Source organism: Chrysochloris asiatica, unplaced genomic scaffold (genome assembly GCF_000296735.1).
Source record: "Chrysochloris asiatica unplaced genomic scaffold, ChrAsi1.0 scaffold00022, whole genome shotgun sequence".
In the NCBI taxonomy this organism is placed as follows: domain Eukaryota; kingdom Metazoa; phylum Chordata; class Mammalia; order Afrosoricida; family Chrysochloridae; genus Chrysochloris; species Chrysochloris asiatica.
Genome location: NW_006408540.1, coordinates 13,981,626 through 13,996,245, shown reverse-complemented (window position 1 = coordinate 13,996,245; position 14,620 = coordinate 13,981,626). Strand labels below are relative to the sequence as shown.

General features: G+C 37.9%; 1 protein-coding gene across 1 annotated transcript in view; it reads right to left on the bottom strand.

Moving 5' to 3' along the window:
* WBP4 (WW domain binding protein 4) overlaps positions 1-14,620 on the bottom strand; it is a 31,529-nt gene that overhangs the window by 1,573 nt on the left and 15,336 nt on the right. The window contains exons 6-9 of the mRNA XM_006837676.1: positions 11,306-11,352; positions 10,642-10,714; positions 5,192-5,382; positions 2,857-3,020 (exon numbers count right to left, since the gene is read on the bottom strand). Of these exons, the coding sequence (XP_006837739.1) occupies positions 2,857-3,020; positions 5,192-5,382; positions 10,642-10,714; positions 11,306-11,352 (475 nt within the window). The remainder of the gene's footprint in view (positions 1-2,856; positions 3,021-5,191; positions 5,383-10,641; positions 10,715-11,305; positions 11,353-14,620) is intronic.

The following is a 14,620-nucleotide window of genomic DNA, read 5'->3' as shown; positions in this document are numbered from 1 at the left end:
CAACAGTTAGAATCCACCAGTTGTTCTGCAGGAGAAAGATGAGGCTTTCTGCTCTTGTACAGATTTATAGCTTCAGAAACCCTGCACAGGGTTGCTATAAATTGGAATGACAAACAACAACACAACACAAGATAAAACTCATGGAACCTCAACATCTCAGTATAATAGACTTCTTGTGGCTAATTTCTCTAGTACCACTTTTCTAACAACTAGCCCTTGAACAATCCACAAGGTTAGTGTGAAGGCTAATTTTGTGTGTCACACTGGGCTAAACTATGATTCTCAGTAATTTGGCAAAGTACTACATCAAAAAGCTATTGTTCTAGAATATAATATAATGCAAAATCACTTTCTATAATCTAACAATATAACCAATTAATTGAAAGGGGAGTTTCTTAGGGTGTGGTCTGCCAGCAGAACTGTCTTTCTTAATTTTGTACCCCTCCAGTTGCCTGACCTACAGATGTTCGGGCGCCAGCCGGCAGAAGTTTCATGTCTGCATCTGACTTAGGGATTTTGGACATGCCAGTTATCCATAATTCTGTGAGCCAGCAGAAGTCTCTAGCTGGTTGCCTGACCTTTGGAGTTTAGATTTTAGTCCCCACAGCTGCACAAACAATCCCTTTTAGTAAATCTATCTATATGCCTCACTGATTCTGTTATCTCTAGAGTATAAATAATGTGTTGATTAGCCCATGGTTAGAGTAACATCATAGTTATCTACTCCTTGAATAGTCAACTGGTCCAAGAAAGAACAAGTAACTCATGCCACACATATCAGTATTATCCACAAGATTTTTGAACACAGACCAGAGAGCTTATGTTTAACTCCTTATTGGTTGACAGTATAAAACATGGCAAGAATCACATTTCTCCTTATTTGGAGAAAGCCATTTTGCAGAGATAAGTGAATAAAGCTTGTATGTAGAGAAATTCAGAAATCGGAGGTGGAAAATCCTGCCAGTGTTTTAGTTCTGGTTCCAGAAATTCCTGAGGGCCCTATTTCTGTCTCTCCCACAACCTGGTATGCAGACTCTTCCTTGGAATATAAGAATAATGTTATGTTCTTTTCTTTAATGTTAATTCAAGTTTCTATTACTTGAAACCAAAAGATTACCTGATTAGTATGAAAGGAAGGCTAATGAAAGGAGAGAAAGCGAATTTAAAACAAAAAAAGTAAAGGGATAGGTTAAATGTTAAAAGTCACAGATAGCAAGAGCTGAGAAATGCCATCTAAGAGTAAAGGTGAGTATAGGTCTATACTCCTTAATCTTAGAATAACCCAGACGATGTACTACTCACTTAGCTTGATTCTGGGGAAGAAGACAACAAAGGCATCTTTCTCAGAGGACAGGAAATGTCTGAAAAAGCTGTTAGATCTAAAGTAGGAATTATAATATTAACAGTAGCTATATGGGACGCCTAAGGAGCTCTGGAAGTGTAGTGGTTACAAATCAAGCTGCAAACCTTAAGGTCAGCAGTTTGAAACTACCAGCTGTTCTGTGGGAAAAAGATAAGGCTTTCTGCTCCATAAAGATTTACAGCCGCGGAAACCCTGTACAGTGTTGCTATGAGTCAGAACCGACTCCACGGCACATAACCACCACCACCATATGGAACGCCTATTGTGTGTCAAACATTGCACAAGGTACTTGGTGTACATTTTTTTTTTTTTTTATTTTGGCCTGTTTAATATCTCATTCTTACTTTTCTAGCCCTAGAAATGTCCCCTCTTTCTCTCTTTGGGAACCACCTCTCCTCCTCTCCTAATCCAAGAGTTTTGAGTTCACTTTGAGTCCAACAAAGAATGGAAATAGGGTATGTGATGTAAACTAAGCAGACCCATTTGGGAAGAGCTGGTGAAAAAGCACATTTTTATTTTCCTCCTGGAATCACTGCTAATATAATGTGAGCCTAAATATTTGCTATTAGGTAAGGAGAGTCAGTCCATGTCAGAAGTGGTCAACCCAAAGTACTGCAGAGCTGAAAGAGTGAGAGTCAGAGACAGACTGTCCTGGTAACTTCACTGAAGCTCCTAACCCCATTTATGCTTGAAGCAAAGGCACCTGACACCTTACACATACCAAAATAAATGAAAAGATAACACTGGAGTGGGTTATATATACTTCTCATAATAAAACTAGCATGGCAGGAACAGTGATTTCTGGTAACCAGAGTTCTTGATAATTGAAGTTTAAATACAATGTGATTTTCATGTGTTTGCTAAGACTTACATTCATTTAATATATGCTATGTAGTTTAATTGTATATATTAAACTGAATAGCACATAAAAATGAACTTTAAGTTTATTCAGTTTAACTGGAGTCCTGGTGTGGTGCTGCAGGATAATGTGCTGGACTGCAAAGTCAGTTTGAACCACAAGATTGGTGGTTCAAACTTATGGACCGCTCACTGAAAACCCTACACAGGGTCGCTGAGTCAAAACTGACTTGATGGCACACTTAATAACAACAACAACCAGTTACATTATTTCAACAAAAATACAGGAAAGGTGGTAACAAAGCAAGAGCTTTCTTCTTGTCCCTACATATATGCCACTGACTACATATGTGGATATTTGTGAGAGAGTGAACGTGTCTGCGTGGTGTGAATGACTGTATGATCAACAGAAATGCCATGCTTTGGTAGCAATTAAAATAACCAACCACTGGCTTGTGCTTTAAAGCAGTCATTCCCTTATTTAAAAAAAGGCTAGTAACCCAGAAAGAAAGAAAAGAGGTATACTTTTAATGAGCTGTATCCATGAAATTAATTACTGTTATTTATGGAAGCAATGACATGTAAAATAAAAAAGCAATGGTTTGTAAAAACTGTGATAAATTTCAGGTACTTACGGTGACTCAACTTCTTGTTTAATTTCTTGCCATTCTCCATATGGGTTTGATTTTTTAACAGCTTTGGATTTTTCTTCCTTTGGACCTGATGAATCCTTTTCTTGTAGGATTTTTTCTTTCTGTGGTTCTATTTTAGTTATTTCATGACTATTTTTATTTTTTTCCTGAAATGTAAAAGTTAAGAAATAACATTTTAAGCAAAATTAATAAAACAACAGAACGATATTTAACATGAGAGTTTTTAATGTTGTTATAGATTTATAAGTAGTAAAACACCAATCAAATTAATAGTTTAAATTTGTACACAACACAATAAAATACACATAAAGAACTTTAATGATTGATTAGGTTTTTGATTGTCTACAATGCTAACATACCATTACTAAAGATGCTTTTTAAAATAAAACTTGATTCTATTAGTGTCAGGGAATATATGATTAAGGACATTCTTTCTCTCATTTCTTTTCTGCTTTCTCCCCTTGCTTATATATCCAACGGTGACTTATCTTTATGGAGTTCCCTAATGAGTTTCATGCCATGTCATCAGTCTCTTCTGTACCCATTAGCTATTTGAAACACTCCTTCAACCTATTAGTCTCAAATGAAGTCTGCTGTTACCTTGAGGACAGCCTCATTATCCTGTACAATTGGGGGTGGCAGTATTATAGATAGTTTATCTTTTATAATATGTTGTTCTATGTAATGGACACATTAATTTTGATGTAAGACAAATGAATCATTTCTGTTCTACAGATACTGGGCTACTTCAATTTGACTCTAAACACTGTGACATAGCCACCACTAAGGATCTGCTGCTCCTCCTCTTACAAACAGGATACATCTCTCACCGTCAACATTTATGAGGTCGGTAGGTAAATTCCAGGCAATGACATGATGATCCTAGGTATGACCTGGGAGTACTCTCTCTCCAGCATCCTTGATTTTCCTTCACCTCTGTCAGGCCAGGAATCTCAACCATGGATCAATGCTATTTACTCTGTCTTCTCTGCTTTGGCACCTGGGTGCTCCTGAGTGTTCCTAGAGAAGGTCCCAAATGCATGAGGACTAGCAATACTACAAAAATGTCTGTTTGCCTGCCACAGCTGGACACTTAGCATCACCAGTCAGTTCTCCTGCTGGGTTCATGACCTCTCAGCTCAGCTCAGTGATGATTTCAAGAGATTTATGTGGTGCAGTCCCTAAAGCTTTTTTCTCACTCTTAGCCCACAATCTCGCATCCTATATGAATGAGAAAATTGAGCCTGTAAGGCACGACTACCTCGATTTCCTCCCAGATACCTACTCAGTTTATAGTCATACTTTTCTTAAACCTCTTCTGTTGTTGTTGTTAAGTGCCGTTGAGTCGATTCCAACTCATAGCGACCCTGTATAGGGTTTCCAAGGAGCAGCTGGTGAGCTTGAACCACTGACATTGCAGTTCAAATGACTTTGCAGCCTGGTGCATTAGCCCACAGAGCCATACCAGGACTCCAATCCTCTTATAGAAACTGAGATTTCTTGTTACAGACTAACCTATTCATCTGCCCTTACTGGAATATCCTTTCTACCTCCTTTGATATCTCACCTTACTGGTCAAAATCCTCTTCTCATTTCTATGACTTTCTGTCCTTTAATCTGTAGGCATGCTCATCTTTCTTAATGAAAACACTACCACTACTAATCTCTGATCATTAAGAAGTAATATCTAGCCATGATTCTAACATCTAGGTTTCATTTCATACCCAATCACTTTCCAATTCCCTGTAATCTGAGTTCTGTCCTTCAAAATGCTGGTGAAATTGCTAGACAGGCATCAAGGACATCCTAACAGTCAGACACAATGGACATTTTTCTTTATTAATCCCTCCCCCCAACCTCTCTCTGTAATTAATTCTTGATGGTCTCTGTTTCCTTGGGCTTGGGGATAGTAAGTTTTTCTGCTATTCCACATACCTTTCTAACCACTCTTCTTCTTTGTGTCTTATGAGCTATTTTACTCAGCTTGTCAATTAAATGCTTAATGTTCCTAGATTACCTTCCACATTCTCTGATTCAAGTAACTACCAGTGTGCTGATGACACGCAAATCAGTATTGGAAGGCTACACATTCAGACTTGACTGTTAAGATAATGCTCTGAACGTTACACGGGCATGTCAAACTCAGGAGTTTAAAAATGAACTTACTGTCCTGCTTCTAAATAAATATCACTATATGGTAATAACCAAAATATATACCTTGGTTTCAATTTGTCATCTACCAGAAAACTAAAGGAAATCTGTAAAGCCTTTTTATAAAATGGAAAAGCTTTCATGAAAAGTAAAATCAAGAACCTACCTTAAACTTTATTATTAGCTTTTGTGTTTTTGTAGAGGTATCGCCTTCTACTTTCTGTTCTTCATCAGAATCACTATGTGAATCTGATGATTTGGACTCTTCTAGGTTGTCAACTGCCTTTTCACTGATCTTATTAGAAAGCAGATTGCCAGGGTACGGAATAAAATCATCAGGTTTCTCCCAGTTGGATTCTGTTCAACATATTTTAAGACATGTTATTTAGTTACCCATTTTATTCAGAAGTAATTCCCAAAATAACACATCCTATCACTTATATTTTAAATGTTTCATCTGTTTCACACTATTACTTGGTTAAGAAGATAATAAATGAGAGTCCCCAGAGTTCTTGCTCTTGTATCATTTAAAAATTTATTTCAAACAACTTGGATATACTAAATGTGTATAAACCTCATTCCAATGGAAAGAGTCCTAAGATCTGGGTGATACTTTCTAAGGATTCCCTCAATTTATTTAAGACCAATTTCAGGAAACACATTTGGTAATCAGTATACAGTAGTTTTCCTGGGAGTTTTCCACAAAGCAGTGAAATGATATTGTAAAGATCTAAATAAATACAATTTTCCATTAGAAAAAAATCTCAATGAAGTGAATTCTACTGCCATCCGGTGGTTTATTGAAGTTTCAATAAAATGAGAGCATTTCTAATTGTCTTGCAGTTTAATAATAAAAGGCAAAGGGACTAAACAATTGTCTAACTGGGATATTTTTAAGAATGAAAAAGGCTGCTACTGATAATTATACTAGTGATAGGCATAAACTGTTCAGGAGAAATCAGTATGTACAGCTTCTTATTTTACACATGGAACTTTCCAGCAATAATGAAAACATTACTTTTCTTTATCTACCTTTCACACAAGTAACGAAAGGATTTTCAGGAACTAATTTGTTAAGTATCTACTGTGTGCCGGGCACTGTTTGAGGAACAATCCCACAAAATACATACAGTTTTCTATATTTTACCCAAGAGCAACTACAGGCTCAGTTACTTGCCAACAATAATGAAGCTGGTAACGCAAGGAGTTATGAGTTGAGCTCTGCTCTAACTACTAACTGTATCACATTTTACAACTTCAATTTTTATGGGATATAAACATTTCTATCATTGGGCTGGCTAGGCATCTACCTGGGGGCTGCTGCAAGGGACTTATCCTTCAAAAAGATTTAATGCTATGTAGAGGGTTGGAACCGACCCCATGGGAAATAACAACAACAACAACAACAGAGGCTCACTGGTCACCACACACTCCTCAGAAATCATAAGAGTTGAAACTGACTCGACGGCACTTAACAACAACAAAAAGGGAATCATGATGAAATAAAAGAGGAGAAACAATGATGCAGGAAGCATCAGAAGAAGATGGAAGGAATACAGAGTCACTGTACCACAGAGTACTGGTTGACGGTCAACAATTTCAGGAGGCAACAGTTTTTCACCATGGTTTTCAGTATAGCGTGGACTTCTGTTTAATAGTATTGGTCAAAAACAAGCCTCCAGATATTTCCAAAACACCAACTGACATTTTTCAACAACAGATGGGATGCTGGAAGTGCTAAGTCATTGTTTGCCAAAAAATATGGAAAAGGGACAACTGACCAACCAACTGAAACAGATCTTTATTTATGTCCATCCTAAAGAAAGGTGATCCAACAGGTGCAGAAATTACAGAACAATCTAATTAATATCATATCCAAATAAAATTTTGCTAAAGAAAATTAAAAAGTAGTTGCAGTATTAGGTAGACCTTGGCTGAAAGCAGAGAATTCTATGATGTTTACCTTTGTTTTATTAACTATAATACAAAGTCTTTGACTGTGTGGGTCATAACAAATTATGGGCAAAATTGTTGGAATAGGAATTTCAGAACACTTAACTGTGCTCATGGTAGCATGGTAGCTCCATATGATGAGCACAGGGCTGCCAATCACAAGGTCTGCGATTCAAGCCCACCAGCTACTCCATGGGATAAAGATGAGGTTTTCTGCTTCCACAAAGATTTGAAGCCTCAGAAACCCTATACAGTGTCCCTGAGTAGGAACCAATTCAAAGGTACCTAACAACAATTGTGCTCATGCAGAAGGTGTACACAAACAGCCATTTGAATAGAACAAGGAGCTACTCAGGGGTTTAAAATCAGGAAAGGTGTGTATTAGAGTTTTATTCTTTCACCATCTTTATTCCATCTGTGGAATCCTGGTGTGGTGTTATAGAATCAGCACTGGACTGCTAAGTCCAAGGTCTGTAGTTCAAATCCACCAGTTACTCCTTGAAAGCTCTATACAGGGTTGCTATGAGTCAGAAATGACTTGACAGGACTTAACAACAGCAGCATGCCATCTGTATGTTGAGCAAATAACCTGACAAGCTAGACTATATGAAGAATTCGGCATTCAGATTGGAGGAAGACTCATTAACAACCCGTGATATTCAGATGGCACAACCTTGCTTGCTCAAAGTGAAGAGAACTTGAGATCAAAGACTACAGCTTTCAATATGGATTACAATTCAATGGAAAGAAAACAAAAATCCTTACATGTGTACCACTAAGCAACATCATGAGAAATGGAGGATATACTGAAGTTGTCAAAGATTTTACTTTAGTAAGATCCACAATCAAAGCCTATGGAAGCAGCAGTTAAGAAATCAAATGGTGCATTACACTGGGCAAATCTGCTGCAAAAAGACCTCTTGAAAGTGTTAAAAAGTAATGATGTCACTCTGAGGACTAATTGTGACTGACTCAAGCTATGATATTTTCAATTGCCTCACACACATTCAAATGTTGAACAATGAAGAAAGAAGACCACAAATTGATGTATTTGAATAATGATGTTGGCGAAGAATACTGAATATATTATGGACAGCCAGAGTCAGAAAGCACTTGAGAAGTGAGCATGGCAAGACCATCATAAGGGGCCAGTCCTTGGAGAATGGACATACCATTATAAGGGGCCAGTCCTTGGAGAATGACATCATGCTTGTCAGAGGATCAGCAAATAAGAGGAAGAACCTCAATAAGATGGACTGACAGTGTTATCAACAATGGATTGAAACATAGGAATAATTGTTAGGATAGTGCAGGACTGAGTAGTGTTTTGTTGTTTTGCATAAAGTTGTTATGAGTCAGAATTCACTTGATAGCATTTAACAACAATAGACTATATACAGTAGAAATTTAAGAACAAAGTTAATATCAGTATTATAGCTATTCTGGAACAACTGCTATAGAATGAGCAAGGCATACAAGGTTGCCATCACCATGAAGCTTACAGCCAGAGAAAGAGAAATGGGAGAGACACAAGGTACATAAAAATCAGTGGTGAAGAAGAAATGAATAAATACAATCGAAAGGCTTTTCAGCTTGCTGTGCTCTCTGTGCTGTCTAGCTTGTTGTTCCCCTTTTCTCTGTACCCTCTCCTGCCTTCTCCCTCTTGCTCTTGCTTTCTGCTCTGCTGCTACCTACTTCTACTTCTCCTGCTAGCGCAGTTACTTAGGTTCTCTATGAAAGGGAGTAATTTACACAATTCTCTTTTGTATTCAATTCACCAAAGTTGAAAGCAATTGCTGCTAAGCTAGTTTTTCCTAAGGTTTGTAAAATTCATAGTGAAAAGCTGTGAATATTGCCATATTATATATTTTTACAAGTAAATTCGGAGCTAACTTGAAGGGAAGATAGGGGCTAGCCTCTGAGAGTCATTCGCCATGCATAATGTCCGCCCCCCCCACCCCCACCCCGCGGCCGTGCCAAGCAATGGGAGTTAAGCGCTTCCTGCACCCAAGAAGCTCTAGTAAAAGGTGAATAATAAATGAGACAAGGTGTATGCATCCCCTTCAGTTTGCTGTTTCATCAGTGTTTTGGGGGCTATCACCATTTATTTCCCTGTGTCATTTAGCTGTTCTCTTCTGAGAGGCTATGTTTTCTCCATTGCAGATATTTAGCATTCTGCAATCACTGTTTCCTGCAAAGTGTTATTTTGTTTGCTCCCAAAACCAATAAAATGTTAACAATTAAAAAAATTAACAGTAGTCATAATTATTGTTAAGTGTCATAGAGTCATTTCCAACTCACAACAAACCTAAACAGGGTTTCTGAAGAACAACTGGTAGATTTGAACCACTGAACTTGCAATTAGTGGTTTAGTGCTTATCCTACAACACCATGCCAGAATATAGTAGGAACCAAATAAAATTATGGGAAGGCCATTTGGTACCTTGTGTGGTGCTGTAGGATAAGCACTGGACTACCACCCACAAGGCTGGTGGTTCAAACCCACCAGCTGCTCCAAAGAAACTATATACAGTGTTGCTCTGAGTGGGTACCAACTTGTCAGCACTTAAGAACAACAAAGAACCTTCCAAAGCAATCATTAATTTCTAGAACCATTAAAATAACAATTAGTAATGGTAAGGAGGTTAAAATGATTCTTTTTTTAATATTTATGTTTCAATTCAGGGTTGCTATGAGTCGGAACTGACTCGACAGCACTTAACAACAACTGAGAATAACAACACTGTATGGCCTGGTATATTATATATGATGTTGTTAAGTGTTGTTGAGTTAGTTCTCACTCACAGTGACCCTGTTATAGGATTTTCAGGGAATGGCTAGTGGGTCTAAACCGCTGACCTTGTAGTTAGTGGTCCAGTGCTTATCCTACAGTGCCACACCAGGATTCAATATCATACACAAAATTCTTAAAAAAAATTTTTTTATCATGGTGAAGTATATAAAATTTAAGAAAAAAAAAGATGAGGTTTCAAAAATTTGTGGACAAATCAAATGAAAAGATAAAGGATTTTTCCACGAACTCTTTGGTTCGTTATAAATAACAAAAAACGGCCATCATCACTATTTTTAAATAAAATCATTTACTTTTGTTGTTAAGAATTTAAATAACAGGATATCCATCAACTCAACAATTTCCACATGTACAATTCAACAAAAATGGTTACGTTCTCCGAATTAGGATGCAACCATTCTCACCCTCCTTTACCAAGTAGTTTCTCTAACATCTTTCAAGGTGCTACTGTCAATTTAATTCCATACAGATAGATCTTAAAAGAGAAGAAAAGCTTAAGACAGACATTTGTTCTTTTCCAGGTAAGCTAAACAATTGTTTGGTTTAAGGAAGACTTAAGGGGGAAATTTCTGGAAATGATTTGAAGGCATTTAACAACAGCAACAGGCATCTTTCAGGCATTTTAAAATGTATAATTCAGTGCCATTGATTATATTTACAATGTGTGCATCTAATAATGTTTTAAATTTGCAAAATAATAATAATGCTTGCTATGGAAATATGTGTACCTGTGTATTCGTATTAGCAAGTACAGATCCTTCTTCAATACATTGAAACAACTGAATATCAACAGGCTACGGAGCAGTTTCAGGTAATTTTAAATAGTTAATATAATCAAAAGAAATACTTACCTCCTGTTTCTGTATTGTAGTAATATGTATAGCCATCTTCACTTAACCCTTCTACCCACACAGCCTTCACTGTCTAAAAGGTGAAATAAAAAGAGCATAAATAAATAAAGCAGAGTCCATCACCCTTTGCTTTCCTCTTGATTCCTGGGGGCTAGTGGTCTGGTAGCGTAGTGGTACGAATCGGGCTGCAAACCGCAAGGTAAGCAGTTCGAAACTACCAGCTGCTCCGCAGGAGAAAGATGAGGCTTTCTGCTCTCGTAAAGATTTACAGCCTCAGAAACCCTGTTCAGGGTCGCTATGGGTCAGAACCGACTCGACGGCACTTAACAACAACAAGAGGTGGTAGTACTATCATGGACAGAAAGTTGGTTTGTGTTAATCATGAGCCAACTTCTTGGGAGACACTGTATCACCTCTGAAAGCCAGGGAACAACTTTTTTCAATGGACAGGGATATATGAATGGTAATGTTTGCAAACAAGTCTATTTGTCATGCATGAGTTTTTGGGTAAACATCAATGTTTCATCTCTACCCAGCCAAAAGTAAGTAACAAAATGAAGGGGAGGCATTCCCTTATGTGGAAGCAAATTTGCTTAATTAAACTCTATAGAATCCCAAACACATAAAGAATCAAGCATAGATAATATTAATGTACTACAGTTACCTTTTTTAAGTTTCCTTGAAATCCTTCAGGCTTTTCCCATTGAGATGCTTAAAGTAAAATATATTGCATTTAAAAATCTCTCTGCTTAAAACAAACAAACCAACTTTCCAAAATATTTAATTTGGCAAAAATTTACAATATATTCAATGTTTACTAAGCACTATAGACATACAGTTTAAAACACAATTGAAAAATAAAAGAAACAACATATATCTGGTAGTATTGTGCAGAGAACTATATATGAGTGCTACCCAACCCAGAAGAACAGATGACGGACTAAAGATTAGATGATACTGCAACTTCCATACGAATTATTAGAGCCAGGAAGGGATTCTCTTGCAAGACTTCATGGAATTCAAGACTGATGAATTTTGAAGGAAGGAGAACATCTTTTAACATTCTGGATCAAGGAAGAGTAAAGAGATGGTAGGAATAAAAACCAGAAGAGGAACAGGATAGAATATGTAGAAATCAAACAGTTATCATTGAGAGAGTAAGAGCATATATAATTAAGATGAAGAAAGGAAGAAAAAAACAAGTACTAAAAGACATAAAATAGTCACATCACTCTCCTACACTGCCATGGTATGACCCTAATCTATCTTTCTGGACTTTCTTCTGCCATGACATCTTCACCAGATGATTCTCTACCCTGAAAACATGAACTTTCAAACCTGTTTGGTTCATACTGTTCCCACTACTACAAGGCTGTACCCTCTATTCAGTCAAAATATGGAGTGTCTGGCATGTGCCAAGCTTTGTGTTAGGAACATGAATGGTGGGTCAAATGATATGATTCTCGTTATTCTCATCTTATCAGGTAGTTTATGTGATAACCTCTCAGATACACCTATGCCTAATCACAATTAATTCCTCAACCTTTTAAGTTCCCATATAATCTTTTTTATTGTGAATTATGTGACAGTTTACATGGGAGAACATTAGTTTTACATTAATCCTATCATATATTGTTTCATTGCCATCCATGGGTACAATCCCCTCCATGCATCATCAATCAACCAAAGGGTATACCCTGCAAGCCTGCCCGCTGGTTGTCAGCACATAGCCCCTCTCCCTCTCTTGGTCCACATCATCGTCTCTGCCTCCATCTCTGGCATCACTGCTTCTCTGGGTAGGGTTCCGCTCTCCGCTCTTCTCCCTTGATGGTCCCAGGGACCTCCGCTCCTAGACTGCAAAGTTAATCACTCCCTTCCTTGCTACAAAATGTCTACCTTTACATTTCCAACCCTAACAATCAGTAGTGATAACAATTATTCACTATTGTATCACAAGAGACCTATCCGTATTTCCTTTCATCAGCCCCACCTAGACAGATTGGATACTACTCAGTGGAGATTCTACCTTCCTCCATGCCCTCAGGATCTAGGTTGTAAGCCAGTCACTTCTTGCCTTTGTAGTCCCCCCGACTTTGGGTAGCCAATGTCCAAGTTGCCCATCCCTGTCTACTCTGTGTATGGAGGGGGTGAGAATGATCCTCACTGTAAAGATTTGTTCCCTCTTTTGAGCTACGGCATCCATAGGTGTAGGTCAAGTTCATCAAATTGTATCAGATTACTCTTTTTTCCCTCTTCTTTCTTCTAGTTGAGCTCTGCTCATCCAGTCATTGAAGCCAAGTCAAGTGGGTATTATCTGCAAGTGTGGGTATTCTTGTGCATATGCTCTCTCTTCTTATCAGCTGGATGCTTCATTCTCTACTCTAGTCCTCTGTGGCTATGTCACTGACTGTGGGCGGGACTCTTGGGCCCAGAGTGTGTGACATAGTCACAGAGGACTAGAGTGGAGAGTGAAACGTCCAGCTGATATTAAGTTCCCATATAATCTTAACTGTACCTCAATAATGACTTTAAAATTCCCTCTTGTGTCATGTTTAGTTGTTTATTTGTCACAAATTTTGTTTCTGGAGAATAAGTAGCTACATACATGTAAAATAAATTATTTATTTATTTGAGGATTCTTATGGAATAAAATTTCCAAAGCCATTTAGTTTTGAAGGAAAACAAAAATATATTTTTTTAATGAACAACAAAAAAAATGCCATTGTTTATAACTGATTTCTAAAACACTGTCATGGAATGAATTGTGTCCCCCAAAATACGTGTTAGCTTGACTGGATCATGATTCTCAATGGTATGGCCGTTATGTGATGGTCCCCATTATGTCATAAACCACGAAGAGGATTAAGGTTTTAAGGTTGGGAGACACCACCCGTAATCCCATCCTAATTCTATGAAAGGAGTTTCTTCAGGGGTTTGGACTATAACACATTTTATCTTGCTGCTGTCATTAAATGTCAAATAAGTTTCTACTTATAGCAAGACTATAGTTTTTCCAAGGAACAGCTGGTGGGTTTGAACCACAGACCTTGTGGTGGTTAGCAGTCTAGTGTTTTTTTACAGCACCAAACCAGGACTCTAACTTTTACCTTGTGAGAGGTAAAAGGATAGTGTAAAAGGGACCTCTACCACCACTTAATAGTACCATGAACTGCCAGAACAACAAACAAATCTGTGTTGGAAGAAGTATAGCCAGAATGCTCCCTAGAAGCCAGGATGGCAAGACTCCCTCTCTTTTACTTCGGACATTACCATCAGGATCATACCAGCAGAATGACAGATCATTTTTGGTATAGTGAAGGGTCAGTTAAAAAGAGGAAGACCCCCAACGAGATGGACGGTAAAGTGGGCTAAAGTGTAATCACTGTGAGGATGGCGCAAGACACTGTTTTGTTTTGTTGTGAATGGGGTCCCTATGAGTGAGAACTGACTCAATGGCAACTCACAACACTACTATCAGTAAAGAAGAGCAGGGAGTGGAGTTTGTGCTTTGGATCTGGGTCCCTGTACTGTAAAGTTCCTAGGTCCAGGGAAAGATTGGTGCCAAGACACAAGAGATGCTTAAAGCAGTTGGTGTCCTGAATGGGACTTCTAACCTCCTAAACTGTGAGTTTGTCATACTGTGGTGGCTTGTGTGTTGCTGTGATTCTTGAAGTTATGCCATGGCTAATACTCATGGTGGACAGGTTTCAGCTGAACTTACAAATGAGGACAGACTAGGTAAAAGGCGAGACATATTACTTCTGAGTATTTAGTCACTGAAAATCTTATGATTAGCAATAGAAAACTGTCAGCACCAGAATATTGAATACTGAAACATGATAAAGAGCACCAGAATATTGTCAGATGTAGTACCAGAAGATGAGCCTGTAAGGTTGGAGGGCACTCAAAATATGACTGGGGAAGAGTTGACTCCTCAAAGTAGAGTTGACAGTGTTGATGTGAATGGAGTAAAGCCTTT